Source organism: Centropristis striata, chromosome 18 (assembly GCF_030273125.1).
Source record: "Centropristis striata isolate RG_2023a ecotype Rhode Island chromosome 18, C.striata_1.0, whole genome shotgun sequence".
Classification (NCBI taxonomy): Eukaryota; Metazoa; Chordata; class Actinopteri; order Perciformes; family Serranidae; genus Centropristis; species Centropristis striata.
In genome coordinates this window covers 17,782,772-17,798,679 of record NC_081534.1, presented here as the reverse complement: position 1 = coordinate 17,798,679, position 15,908 = coordinate 17,782,772, and the positions used below count along the sequence as shown (strand labels likewise).

Genomic DNA, 15,908 nt, shown 5'->3' with positions numbered 1-15,908 from the left:
GAACACTCTGTTAAACCATCTGATGTACGCAGACGATTTGGCTATTATGTCCCCCAGCACTGTTGGGTTCCAGAAGCTGCTGGATATATGCTCCAAGTATGGGGTTGAGTTTGACGTATAGTACAATGCAAAAAAGAGTGTTGTATTGATATGTAGGACCAAGGAAGATCAGAAGCTGCACTTTCCAATGTTTTACCGGTCAGGGCAATCCCTCTGTGTATCTAACTGTACGAAATATCTTGGGCACATCATCACTGACAACATGGAAGATGATGCTGATATGTACAGGCAGAGACTAATGTTGTATGTCCAAGCAAACATGTTAGTGAGGAAATTCCACTACTGTTCTGATGATGTGAAAGTAAACTTTTTTTGTGCTTACTGCACCCCTATGTATGCAGCCCCATTATGTGTCAGCTACAAAAAGGAGACCCTGCGCAAACTTCAGGTAGCATACAATGACTGTCTGAGGATACTAGTGAAAAAGCCCAGGAGTAGCAGTGCTAGTAAGCTCTTTTGTGACTCAGGGCTCAGCACTTTACAGGCTCTCTTGAGGAACCTGATGTTTAAATGTATGTCTCGACTTGATGACTCACAAAACTGTATTATAATGATGCTCACAAGCCCAAGGTGCAGCTCGGTCAGATATCAATCATATCTGTGGAAACATTGGTATGGGTGCCTTTTAAAACTCTCATGAATAAGAGTATGTTTGTATGTGTTTATGTATCTGTTGTTTTTTTTATGTTGTATGTCTTGCTATTGGGTCTGGAGCCTGTAATAAAGTTTATATACTCTGTCATTCTGATTGGTAGATTCTTATAGCAGATAATTGATAACTTTACAACAATATCCTCTTAACTGTGTTTCAGCATCTGGCCACTACATTCTTTGGTGGATCTGCCAATTGTCAGCTAGAACAGGATCCCTATATATCCTCCTCCATAACATTGACAGATGTTACATCAGTTGGACAGCATGAAGCCTCAACACTTCAACTTATTTCCTCACCCATGTGTGCCCCAGTAGCATTGTTGCTGGTAATGATGTCTTAAAAACCAAAGTACATAATTAGAACAACACATCTTGTCTGCTGGTGTGGAGAATCATCAAATTAGTATTCAGGGGAAAGTCAGCAGCATTTCACAGCCTGTCTCAAAGCAGCAGAATTAAGATATGGAGATATTTTCTATGTTTCACTCACTTCCTGAAGGTCGGTATGGATCCCTGTAAGGACCGTCCAGGAGACGTCCCCGACCCGTGACTCTGTCCTGACAACAGGCTGTCTGTTTCAAAAGCAAACATCCCGTCACGGTCGTCTGGAACATCCAGGAACTCCCCGTCATTCCACACTCCCACCGTGCCGTCCATCGACTGGTATCTGATCTCTATTGTAACGCTGGTCTGAAAACAGGAGAGCAGATGAAAATGATCTTATATTATCAGCAGATCTTTAATGCACCTTCACTTCTATAGAGGTAGCAATGCAGCATTTTTTAAACTTTCAGTGCATTAGGAGGAAAGCTAATTTTATCTTAAAGCATCAGAAACATTAATGCTAATTTATTTAAATCCACCTGTTGAGCAGATCTCATTATCTCAAATCTCAGCTCCTGCTGCTGTGTCTATCATCCCCACACCAAAGTCTAATCCAAATACTTTTTTGACATATCTAATCTAGAAACTCTTACAATGACAAAATTGAAAGCACAGTTAATATCCTTGACCCTAATATAATTTGTTTGCCAGTGCTGTCATCACTGCCATGACTTAGACTCCTTCAGCTGTCAACATAAATTCAAATAACTTTAATAGGGCCAGAGGACTGCAGGCTTGTCAATTCATATCAAAATATTTTCCTTTAAATGTATTATATATAGTATATTTGTATTTTTTGGTACTAAATCTTTCTATTTGGCCTGTCAAAAATGTTGCTGTTTCTGTCTTTCAAGTCCTGTTATGTTTTATTGGTTATCATCTTCACTTTGGTCCAGACTGAAATTTCTGAACAACTGTTGGACGGATTGCTGAGGAAGTCTGTTCAGACATTCATGGTCCCCAGAGGATGAAACCAACTGAGGCAGCATCCTCAGACTGACATCAGGGTTTTTGAGTGAAATTTAACTGTTGGGTGGACTGTCATGAAATTTCATACACACATTCATGTTTCCCTCAGGATGAACTGTAAAAACTTTGTTGATCCCAGAATTTTATTCACCATTATTAGGTCAAAATCTAAATCTGTCCAATGCTCTGGTTTATGACCAACTACCTGCAAAACTAATCAGAATCAGATGTATTTTTTGTTACTGGTAATTATCAAATGTGTGCATGCTAACAAGCTTATCTCAGATAGTGAACATGGAAAACACATCTGCCATTGTCATTGTGAGCATGTTAGCATGCTGATGTTAGCATTTAGCTCAAAGAAGTACAACTTCACAGAGCTAAAAGGCAAGGCAAGTTTATTTGTATAGCACCTTTCAACAACAAGACAATTCAAAGTGCTTTACACAAAACATTAAAAGCATTTAAAAGAGACATATATAAAATGACATTCAAATATACAATTTTAAAATTGCAAATCTCAAAGGAATAGAAATTACAGTGCAGCATTAGCAATGATTGTTTAAAAGTCTTCAGTCTTGATTTGAAAGAATTGAGAGTTGCAGCAGATCTGCAGTTTTCTGAGAGTTTGTTCCAGATATGTGGTGCATAAAAATTGAGCATGGCTGAAAAATCTTTTAAGGAGATAGTTCATCCCCAAATCAAAAATACATAGAACCAATGTAATATCCTGGTATCTGTAGCGCTATTCATCAATCTAGATTGTTTTGATGTGTTAGTGGCATCAGCTGTAGAGATGTTTGCCTTTTACAATGTTACAATATTTCAATTTCATTTAGCAGACGCTTTTATCCAAAGGGACATTCATCTGAGAGTTCATATGTACGTCTCTGGAATATAATGGAACTAGAAGGCACTCTACTTGTGGTGGCCAAAGGGCAAAATATACATTTAAAGAACTCAACAGCAATGTCTCTTTCCATAAACCATGACCTGATTACGCAAGATCATCCACAGACCTCGTTGTGAGCAGTTTCAAGTAGGAATTACTTTCTTTGTAGTATATTCCCTACACGAAACAGCTAGATTGTTAAATAGTACTATAAGTAAACAAGAATTATTATTTTTTATCTTTACATATTATGTATTAAGTTATTGTCATTTTACTTGTAATTCATTTTGCTGATTTTTTTTCCTGGATTTTGGTTCTTATGAGTCATTTTTGAGAGGTGTAATTATCTCAATTTTATTAATAATATTTTTACGAATATGCTAAAAAGAAAAACTTTGTGGGTTTCTGCATGGTATATAGGTACAAATTTATATTGGTGTGTGACTTCTTTTTGGTTTTGATTTGAATTGCTAAACTCAACACAACATCCAACCCACACACTCTGACACTGACATGATATTCACCAATCAATCCAAACCTGCAGTGAAAGAAACATTCAACACTTAAAAGCTAAGTATCACCTTATCCAGGGCAAGACATTTAATTGTGTTTAGAAAAAGCTCTCCATTCAGACAACAAACTTTAACAGAGCAATAAATCTTTCCTTCGACCTAGTATTTGCTGCGGGAATTCAGACTGACAGTGAGTGTTAGTTTAATCCAGGCCAGAGGCATCGGTGACACCCTAGTTCGTCTTCGGTGTCTTCTCGGAAGGCGTATTTGGACAAATATTATCCTCCTGACAATGACCTCATCTTTATTACGGAGCGGCCAATTTATTCTACTGACAAAGACAGATGAGAACTAAATATATTCTGGGCTCTGGTTCCCCTTTCTCCCTCCATGTCTCTCTCTCTTTCTTATATCCTCGCATCCGTAGTCCATGAGGAGTTAGATTTATCACTATGGCAACCACACTGGTGCAGTTGTAGGTAAAGTGGTTGCTCTCGGGTTATGTCGGATTCAGTTTTAGCCCTACAGGGATGTACAGTACTGAAATGTTCTGTACTGTGTGTGTGCATGCTTTTATGTGAGATTTCACAAAAAGCCACTTTTACATATGTTATTGTATGTGAATGTGTGTGTGTGTGTGTGTGTGTGTGTGTGTGTGTGTGTGTGTGTGTGTGTGCACCCTGAAGCACTCCCATGCTGTGTGTCATCATCTCAGAAACGTCACATCAGCACTCCCTGCTCCACTAACACAACTCTGCACCCCGGGGTGCTTTAAAATATCATACGGTTAAGTTCTTCCTCACACATCCTATTGTATTGCTCTCTCTCACACACACACACACACACACAGTCATACATTCTGTATTCACCAGCTAAATCATCCTCACCATTAAGCTGCTCTCAGTTTAGCTGCTCCAAACGCGATTTACAATCAATAGAGAATATCTGGATTCATGTTAATGGAAAGTGTCCTCTTGCTGATGTTGCTAAGAGACTGTTGTATTTCCATCAGGTCCTTGTTAATGTGCAGGTCTTAAATGCTGGAGCCGTTATAGGCAGATGACAGCCGTTACTTCTCCTATTGCCATCGCTGCAGGTGCACTGGAAGATTGATTTTTCCATTTATAGTTCTCTGAGGGTATTTGCTTGTGAATGCATATGATTTAATTGTAATTCTACTCCTATAACATGAGACGTATCATTACACAACTGTCAATGGTTTGATTTAAGCTTTTGTAAACTATTTTGGACTCTAGTTTTCCTATTTGATTTTCCTGTTAACTAAATAAGTATATTCTATATCAGCTCTTCTCTGAAGCTATGCAAGTTAAATATTTAAAGCCCAAACCATGTTTTTAATGGCTTCCCGGGCTCAAGTATTCTAGATGTGTTGTGCAGAAAAAAAATATTTTAGCCTAGACCGTACTAGTTTGTTCTCATGGGTTTGGTGGGGTTGAAGAGGCTTCATGTAAATGTTATTTACTACTTATTTTGGATGTACAGATAACTATGGCAGCTGTTAAACCTACATTTAGTTATATTTCCGGCCACCAATGCAACAATCTATAAACACTTTATTAATGTTGCATACTAAGGCTGCAACTTCATTTTGTAAATAATGTGAAGAAAAAAAAATAGGACCACGTGTAATTTCCCAGGGTCCAAGGTGACATCTTCAAATTGTTTGTTTTACTGAACCTGTCCAACTAGTCCAAAAATGGAAAGCTACTCAGTTTGTTATAATGTATGACAATAAAAATCTGAAAAATCTTACAATTAAAAAGCATAAAACCAGCAAATGTTAAGCTTTTTTTGCTTAAAAAAATGACTACCACTTTTCGAATATCCAAACAGGTGCAAGTTATTGCAGCTCCATTGTTCACTTTAGAGATGGGCGTTTGGAAGAAACCTGCAAAATTGAGCATCTATAATGTTTTTAGTATATTTTGTATTGCTACATGGCAAACAAGGTACCAGTAGGTGCAGTAGATTCTCAGAAAACCAACAAGACCCAGCATTCATGATATGCACGCTCTTAAGGCTTTGCAATTGGGCAATTAGTTGAAAGGGGTGTGTTCAAAAATATAGCAGTGTCTGCTGTTGACTTTACAAACTCACAACTATTTTGTACAAACTTTTCTGTTTCTAGGATTTAGCAATCCTGTGAATCACTAAACTAATATTTAGTTGTTTGACAGTTTTTTTTATAACTGCTTCACATCTGTGTGGCATGGAGTCAACCAACTTGTGGCACCTTTCAGCTGTTATTCCACTCCAAGATTCTTTAACAACATTACACAATTAATTTACATTTCTTGGTTTTGCTTCAGAAACAGTATTTTTGATGTCACCCCACAAGTTCTCAATTAGATTAAGGTCCGGGGATTGGGCTGGCCACTCCATAACATCAATGTTGTTGGTTTGGAACCAAGATTTTGCTCGTTTACTAGTGTGTTTGGGGTCATTGTCTTGTTGAAACACCCATTTCAAGGGCATGTCCTCTTCAGCATAAGGCAACATGACCTCTTCAAGTATTTTGACATATGCAAACTGATCCATGATCCCTGGTATGCAATAAATAGGCCCAACACCATAGTAGATAATTGTTATTGTGTGTCTAATAATTGTTATTGCAATGCCCGGCCGTGTTTCAGTTCAGTGATACTGATACGCAGTCATAGATAAAATTAAAAATAAAAAAATACACAGATCGATTAAAAATTCTGTGTGATTGCCCAAATTCTTAACGACCATTAATCAATCATCAATGAGTTATTCCCATCCCTAGTTCACTTATAGAGTTCTTACGGTAAAAATGATCCATTTACATGCCCAGCACATATAAAGCAACATATCATTCCTTCAGAGTTGTCCCCTATTTATTCAGCTTTTAACTCTGTTTTGTTCTTCACCAGCATTGCTCATTAAACAGAGATACTGCAGGAATATAAACAAGCTCTGCAAAACAAATATGTTAACCTTCCCTCAGTACAACCTCTGTACATGGCTGATACTAAGTGTTGTTGAGTTTTACCTTTATTGATGTGTTGTTATCGTCGATGAGCGTGTCGGTCAGCTCGAGGTGTCCCTCCTCAGCCACCTTTTGCAGCACCATACAGAAAGTCCCCACCAGTCTGCAAGGAAACACCAACACAGAGTCACTCACCATGAACAGAAATCAATGAGATCAATACACAGCATTACTTCAATACAATGAGTCCTTTGTTTCTCCTCTGCTGCCCATCTGTGTAAATCTATAGTCCCTTTAGTCACTGTCACATCGCTAGTTGATCTACTTGTTCAGTTACACTAATAAATATAGACCGAGAGTACTTTTTTATTCAACAAAAGCATCTGGTCTCCTTTTGCTCCATCTCTCAGTGTGCAGGTGAGTGTGTGTCAGTGATGAGAGTCATGAGCACACTGCTGTGTGCTGGGTGGTGATGGATAAGTGATGTGACAGTCATTGAGAAAGTGCCATACTGCCATTGTCACCAGCCCGCTACAGCATCAGCTGTCACTCCTCAAAGCATTTAAAGGAAGTAGATAGCACACACACACACAAACACACACACACACACACACACACACACACACACACACACGAGGGGCACATTTTATGCCAGCGAACTATACTAAAATGCCTTAACCGCGTTGCTTGCACCTGCATAAAGACTGATATACAGGCGTGCGTACAGGCACGCGTATTGCGAGGACACCAAATAATGAAGGGGTGACGGGTGACAAGTGTCATGCCACGTGCGAATGTAGCGGACGCCTGTGCGCACGCTCGTCTCAATGTACAAATAATTATTTACTTTATGCATTTTTGTATAGTTTGCTGAGTACAAAAGTATCAAAATGTACTTAAAGTATCAAAAGAAAAAGTACTCTTTATGCAGAATGTCCTCACTCAGATATATAGTCTAAAAATATTATTAGATTATTTGTTGTGATGCATTTATGTAAGAAGCATTTTTATTTTGTAATGGTCGAGCTCCCATATACTGTTAGTATAAAGTATAGAGTTACATATATGGAAATACTCAAGTATAGTACATGAGTAAATGTACTTAGTTACATTCCACCACTGCGCAGAATGCACATTATGTAGATTGATACACGTAATGTGAAACATTCGATGGCATCATCCAGATGTGCCGATCACAGGGAGGGGTAAAAAACCTACAGGACCCCAACTCTTTATCCCTACTGCTGTCAAGCAACGTTTAGATATGATCGGCAGAAAAAATTAAACAGAGCAAGCAATTAGACAATAACTGAAGCATTTATTTTGACGTATAACCAACTAATTGTAATGCTCATTGTAATGCACAAGTTTTATTTTTTTATTATTTTGTTTATTCTGAATTTCCCTTTTGTGAGCTGATGCCTTTTGGGAAAATATTCAGCATTTCTACAGTGTAATACAGAAATGTTTCCTTTTATGATTCCTTTTATATTTATAATGAAATAGTTTACCAAAAAAAGAGACACTAAATTTATTCCAAAAGCTTCCGCTGTGTGACTCAGGTCTGCAAACATTTTAGACAGCTAATTTTTCAGCACCAGGTAGCATTTGTCAGACACTTCTGCTGAGCTCTTATCAGTGCCCCCAAGGACAACTAAATAAATAAATGAAGACTAACACACCATTCATTCAACCAGCACACAGGATGAAAATGTTATTCTTTGCTTTTATTTTCTAAAGTTGCCTTTGAATGGAAAGAAAAGAAAAAGTTCTCCCAGCTTGTTTTAATTTTAAAAGTGCAGCTGAAGGCTGCAGAGACCTTGGATCCATCTAAAGGATGTGCAGCACTTAACTGTTTCATCTAAACTTTAATTAAAACAAAACACCTTTACAAATTCAGGGGACTAAATCAACATCTAAGTTTGGGAAGGTAAACTCTAAGATTAACATGTTTGGTCGTGAAAAGCAGCATATTTTCCCTCTTTGTGTAAAACCTAATGGTTTAGTTAATGGATAATTTCAGTATGATTATGCTGCATTAATATAATATTAGAGTGTCTGCATCCACCAGACAAATAGTGTTCTTATCAACATCCATCTGTCTCGCATCTAGTCACCTTTTAATGTATGAAAAATATTGTGTTATGGTCAATATTTTGCTTAAAATGGTTTCTCACATAAAAAGTAAAGAAAAAAACGTTAGGAAGTTCTAATGCTGGGCTTACACCAAAAGATTTTCACAGTCCAAGACTAAAATCTGAAAGTCTTATCTAAGTAAATAGTAAAAAGTAGTAAAAAGAGTTTTACTGGAGTAGTCACTGTAAGTTTTTACTAAGAGCCTAGGCTGGGACTAAAACGCTGATAGTTTTCTAGGATTCTTTTCCAAATATTTTCAAAGTCTTCTGATGTATAGGTAGCGTTAGACTGCCTCTGGATCTGGCTGGTGCCCCGCCCACCACCGCTGCACACACGCTAGGCTGTCAGGTGAAAGCACAGTGTGTGTGCCAGCCGCTGAGCTCCATGGCGCGCCATTCGCAGACTGTGCCAATAGTGTCAGCTTCTGCTTGATTTTCATTGTCATAAGAAATATCAGTGAGCCTCCACACTCAGACATGGAGTCTAGAAATAGCCGTATCCGTATTTTTTATTAGCCTGTAAGCGTCAGTGGCTCACACAGTATAGTGGTTGTGAAACTATAAGACCTGATACAATCTTACAGTGTGTTTTCCCTCTCCATGCTGAAAGTCTATGCTGTAAGTTTCAGGTTTCTTTCAGGGCTTTTCATTGGTTATCAAAGTCGTAGTAAGCTTTGCCATGGGGAGTCACAAAATAGTGAATCTGGTAAGTCATATTCACCGTCAATGCATTTAGCATGTAGGCAGATGCTAATTGCACCAGGCATTTGTAGCTAACAATGCTAATTGCAACAGGGGTGGATAGGCGATGTGAGTATTTACACTTGGATGCATATCATGGAAAAGACAAGCTCCCATGTGTTTGTAGCCAACAAGTAATAAAGTATAACTTTTTAAGTGAATAAGAAGTGACTTGTTACTAGAGGTGGGGAAAAAATCGATACAACAGAGTAGCGCAGGGCAATATTACATTGATTCATGGCCGCCAAGTATCATTGTTGTCGTCCATTCATGTTTGATATCAGTTCAGTTCAGTTTGACTGAATACTTTGTTGGTCAGTCTGTGGGTTTGACTCTCATTGTGGAGAAGACTGAAGTGAGATGAATAGACTGAGAATTTTCTCTTATTTGACGAAACAATCCTTGATTGAATTTAATTTTGTAGACACAAAATGAAGTGAAATGATTAAATCGCAATATATTGTATCGCAATACTCACCATACTGCAAAATACTTAAAATCGTAATAATATCTCAGGTATCAGGATAAAATCGTATTGTGGAGCCTCTGCTGATTCACACCTCTACTTATTACATCCAAAAGTATTCATTTCTACCTGTTATGAGCCATTTTTTGAATGAACATGGTAAAGAATCACCTTATTCACACATTGGCCTTGGCCTTAAAAGTTAATCCTAACCCTAAAGTTACTGTTACCCATTAGACCACAGTTTTGCAACTGATCAACAACCTTTACCATTTTCCCACCAATCCACATTAAATCGAACAAATCATACATTTCTCTGGTGCACAGTGGGGAGTCAAACCTGACTTCCAACCTGAGCTAATGTTAACATTAAGCCAAAAGGACCGGCCCTGACCAATCCTAGCATCGCAAGGCGGGTCTTGACCTGGTGTAAATAGCCGAAGAGCTGCTGCGTGACTATTCTCACCAAGTAGTCACTCGTCATGCATCACAAGAGGATGTGACATGATATATGGCGGCATTAATTATTGTCCACCCATAGTAGTGACATACCTCATCTAGCTTGCCTCCTGTATTTGCACAGATACAAGTCAGTATAGTGAAGGTCAGACATTTTTGGGGACCTCAACAGAAGAAAAACACATTTGAGTGGAGGGGGATTTCATTTCTACAATTTTTTCTTAAAGCTCAGATTATACGGAAGTGCCTTAACACCAAACAAACATGGACGACTCATGTCAGACAAAGTCCTTATTTCGAGGTAATTAAACCAAGTTTTTGGATATAGAGCTATACTGTCAATGCACAATACATTATTTTTTAACCCTCACATTACTGCCATCAGGAAACATAATTGTTTGGGTTAAAATAACTAAGGAGGACCTTCTTTGTTATAGGGGGAAACACAAGAGTTTGTTGTTGTTACATTAAGATCACTAAACACAAGGTTCATTACTATACTGCCCAAGGATCCTTCATAGAAAATTACAGTGGGAGGAAACCTAGTACAGTCCCCATTCAGTTGGCCAATTAGAGGTGGTGAATAATTTAAAGAGTTTCCCCCAAAACAGTGTGTTGTTGCAGAGCAATCAGCCACACACAAAGAACATGCAACACAGCCCACACTGAGCCACAGCCATATGTCATCTCTACTATAATGGTCAGGAGCACACACACACACACACACACACACACACACACACACACAGCATATAAAATACTTGAATAAAATGGAGCAACGAGACAGTCATTAGGAAGGAGAGACACACAATCACCATGCACTGCATATGAGACCACAGGGAGAGATAATATCATAAAAAAGAGCATACAATCAATAGATTACTACTTGGCATCCTCTCACACACACACACACACACACACACCCACACACAAACACACACATACACAGTAGAAATCCACAGGGATGGCTGCCAAAGATGTGAGCTTCCCAACACAACTATAGACATTGACAGTCAGATGAGAGTGAATGAGTAAAGTGCACACAAACACACCTGCATCTCAGTATGAAAAACAAATCTTATTAAGTGTATAACCAAAGAATGACAACAAAGGCAGAAGGTCCTTATCAGTGGACAAATAAAGAGTTTGCTGTTTATCACTGCTATTATTCTTTCACTCTCAGCAGAGCTGGCTGTGCAGAAAGGAGTCCTCCTGCTCACCTGCTCTTGCAGCAATTTCTTGGCCGATTAATTTCGTGCTGTGGGTTTCAGGGATACCCGTCGGCTCAGTAGCTGGCAATGTTCTCATAATCATAATAAGGTCCTGAGTTTACCATCCCTTCCAAGGGCAGTGCCCCTCGCAACACAGCTCTGATAAGTGAAGTTGGTTTATTGGACAATGTTCCCACAAAGGGGTTTTATGTCTGTGTCAGGCTTTAGCTCGCTTGGTACAGCATGCAGACACGCTGTGAGCCACAACACCCGTTCTTTCCTTCAATAAAAGCAGCCTTTTCACTGTCAATATATGCATTTTCTTCAGTAAAAGCATTTTTTTAACCAATCTTCCCCTTTCTTTAGCTCCAACTTCAGCTATACTGTTTCTTTGCAGTCTTGAAGTTGGTGCTGATGAATTCGAAACACAGTTGAAAGAGAGGCTACGATTGTCAGCCAAGCTTCAAAACTTAATAATGAGGTAAAATTTAAAATTCCAGAGCTCGACTTCACTTTGAATCCTAGTTATGAAAAAAAAAAAAAGAGTATGCACTTCCCTTCAGGCGCCAGCAGATGCTTTCACTGTGAAGGTATATGTCTGCCAGGCTCCCCACTGAATCACTCCATGCTCAACTTTGACGTGAGTCGAGGAGAGCCTGTAAGGATATTAATGGTTTTCTGCATTCAAGTTTCTCTTTGAAGAGGGGTAGAAAGTTCTGAGCAGTTGCGCTGAAAAGACCCACCACAGTATAATAATAATAATCTCTTTCCTTCCCTTAGACAGTGGTGATCAATATGTCCAGCAAAATGCTCTGTCATTTCCTTTCAGCCATTGTAACATGTGTACAAGTGCTGAATAATTGAGCCGAGCAGGGCCTATCATGTTCTGCCTCACTTTTTAGCACTTCAAAAGGTGTCATCCATTATTGATTGTAGTTCTGCAAACAGTACTTTCATCTGCTTTATAATTCAAACCTCCATTCCCTTTCAATTTGTATTATTTTTCTTTGGGAGCCTCGGGTTTCCGTTGCAAATCGAGGTGTGACTATGACGGAATCACAGCTTTGAAATGTAAAATATTTTTGTTCCCAGTTGAGTAAGAGTTGTTCTTGAGGTTGCACTAATCCACCCCTGCTGCTGGTTGCCTCAGCTGGAGGACAGTTGGTGTGAAATGAAAATGTCACAGCTGACAGGTGTGTGTGATTTGGCCGAGGAGGAGCTTATGCCGAGCACTGCCCCCCACCGGTGCACACACACTGATCGTGTCTTTCACTGGTGTTCAAGGCTGGATATCTATTGATTCACATGGACAAAATCAATACTCTAGTGCTTCCCCTTCACACAAACAAACACAAACACAGACACAAACACAAGCATGATAGAATTTCTTAACCACAAACAACAGAAAAAGCTATTAAGACTTGGTTCTCGCTGTCACTGTCCATCAGTGTGTTGTGCCACTCTTGCTGTGTGTTTAAAAGCAAAAGCTTTTCCTTATTGTTTTCCTACAAGCAGAGTGTTGCTGCAGCATCTCAATAGTCATGCAAGGCTTCACCCACATTTAGCTTATTTTAATGTCAGTCTGGAGAAAGTGTGAGAGAAACAAAAGAGTAAATAATGGAGTTGGGTTTTTTTTAATTACATACAGCAGATCTTAATTAATACGCCTAAGTATTTGCATGAACCATGAACCAGTGCTGGCTGTTTTTAAGATTCAATTAGAGCTGGGTGATGAAAAAAATAATTGAGAAACTGTTTGTATGTAAATAAAATAACTGGAGAGGAATTAGGCATGGGCAGTGTTACGGTACCTAGAAATCCTGACAGTTTGATTTTTTAATACTGTAAAAAATAGAGTCGCTGCTCTTTCAATCTCTGTATTAAACTGACCGCGAGTGTAGTGCACCTCAACTGCCACTAGAGGTCAGTCTATAGGCAGCTCAGCTGAGAAACATGGTGACTTACAAGACAATCCTGATGAAAAAGTAGACCTGGGCAATATGGCAAAAAAATGATCACGATATATTTTTTCATATTGTCCAATTTCAATTATTATCACAATTTATATTGTTTTCAAAATGCCAGTTCTAAGGGATCTGTAATAAAAACTAAAGAAACTAGAGATTAGTTCAATATTTTATTAACATACGAAGTAAATAACAAAGCAAACTAAATGAACATAGAAAAATATAGAAACAATTTTTACTCAACAGTACAACAAATGTAGAAGATTTAAAAATACTACAGTGAACTTCTTCACAGAGTGTTTTTGCAGGTATGCGAGACCCAAACTAAACAAACTGCCCCCTCTGGGAACACTGATGGAAGAAGTATTCAGATATCTTACTTAAGTAAAAGTACTAATACCGCACTGTGAAATTACTCCACTACAAGTAAAAGTCCTGCGTTCAAAACTTACTTCAATATAAGTACAAAAGTATCAGCATCAAAAGGTACTTAAAGTATCAAAAGTAAAAGTACTTTTTATGTAGAATGGACCCACTCAGATTGTTATATATATTCCAGATATAAAATTAGATTATTTGTACTGATGCATTTATGTAGGGAGTGTTTTAATTTTGTTAAGATTGGACTAATTTTATGTACTTAATACTTAATACTTAGTACTTAATAAAAAATGTCTCATCACTTTAAATGTATCATGTTTTTATGTTAAATCTCGACCTGAAAAGTAGCTAAAGCTGTCAGCTAAATGTAGTGGAATAAAAAGTACAATATTGTCCTGTAAATGTTGAAGTATAGAAGTAGAAGTATAAAGTGACATAAAAGGATAATACTCCAGTAAAGTACAAGTACCTCATAATTATACATAAGTACAGTACTTAAGTAAATGTACTTAGTTACATTCCACCACTGTCTGGGATAATGAAGACGTCTTAAAATGTAAACATTATAATTACATTATAGTTATGATACTACATATGCTGTTAACATTGTGCTACTTGCAAAAGTGCATCATTTTTAATAACAATATAGTGTGCTGGCAGCAGTGGCAGGCTGTGCAGACTCTGCTCGCATTTTCATGCTTTCCACATATTTACTTGGGTGGTACTTCTTCAAATGATTAAACAGATTTGTTGCCAGTTTTTGAGGGCACAGACCACCGACATACCTTACACATAGACTGAATTTGATCCATGTCAATTTGGAGATACCCAAACCACCGCCACACAACACACAACTGAAGTTGAGCAACTTTTCTTCTCAATTACAGCATCATATTCGGCTGACATGGCTGACATCTATTTCGCTGCCCTCATCTCTGCCTTTAGCTCCACGTTCAGTCTTTCTGTTTACTTCTACAGCGACTTACAAACGGAAGTGGAGCAGGAAAAGGTCGACTCTGATTGGCTGTTGTCACACACATTTCTGACATGTTTGATCGAGTAAATATGCTCACAGCTGATCGACCTGAAATTTCTCACGATCATATAATCACCTATGGTAAAGTTTAGTCAGTCACACTATGCATTTTTAGTTTTTTGCCATTTTATTTAGCAATTTTAACATATTGCCTGCAACTTGTGAGAGTTGACACACAAATACTGTCGTATACCATATACCCCTATGAAATGTCAGGAAGGTATGAAAAACGGATACTGCCTGAGCCTAACAGGAACATCTGTTTTTGCTTAATTATATTAACATGATGCAGCAGATGGTTTGTTACACAGAACCTCTGCTGCGCAAGGTAACAATTACCTAAATGCTTCATCACATTTATGCAAAATTTTACACATATTCAGTTTTGTTATAAAGCAGTTGTGCTCATTGGTTTTAAAACTACATAAATCAAATGACAGGGAGAAACAGAATTTAGATAATAAAAGCTAAAAACTAATTCTGCTTTTGCTGAAATACGAAATGGAAAAAGGTAAAAGTCTGTGTTCATTCCAATGCTTCAGGCAAGAGGAAGCCAAAATAAAATTCAACAGACTAGCAGGTTTATGTTTGTAAGCTTGTATCTTAAGACCAAGGAATAAATTGTTGAGTTTTGAAGGCAGCAGAGCCTCGCTGCTGGGCTACAATTATATGTCCTAAACCATAAAGACAAACAGAAACTCAAGAAAATAAATTGCATGATTCGATTACATCTTAAATCAGGGGGGAGAGAAAGAGGAAGAAGAGAATCCTTGTGAATTCCAAACAGTTTTATCTCACTTCAGAGGAAACTGATAAAACAAAAATAAAACCATTTTAAAGATAAAACAGGGAAAAAGAAGTCAAAAAGTCTAACTTATTGAAAATGTACTTGCCCCCTCCAAACAACAAAGAAATAGTTCAAAAGTGTTGCAGAGTTTCACATGTTTTTCAAAGGAGGACACAGAGCTTTCATGCCTCCAGAATGTTAAAATTTATATTGTTCTTTCTCACTGATCTGTGTGGGTGTGAGTGAGTCTGTCTGCAGAGGAGAAACGGAACAAATAAAGTTT

General features: G+C 38.0%; 1 protein-coding gene across 1 annotated transcript in view; it reads right to left on the bottom strand.

The window, feature by feature from the left end:
• otofa (otoferlin a) overlaps positions 1 to 15,908 on the bottom strand; it is a 129,112-nt gene that overhangs the window by 75,638 nt on the left and 37,566 nt on the right. The window contains exons 4-5 of the mRNA XM_059355754.1: positions 6,506 to 6,605; positions 1,205 to 1,404 (exon numbers count right to left, since the gene is read on the bottom strand). Of these exons, the coding sequence (XP_059211737.1) occupies positions 1,205 to 1,404; positions 6,506 to 6,605 (300 nt within the window). The remainder of the gene's footprint in view (positions 1 to 1,204; positions 1,405 to 6,505; positions 6,606 to 15,908) is intronic.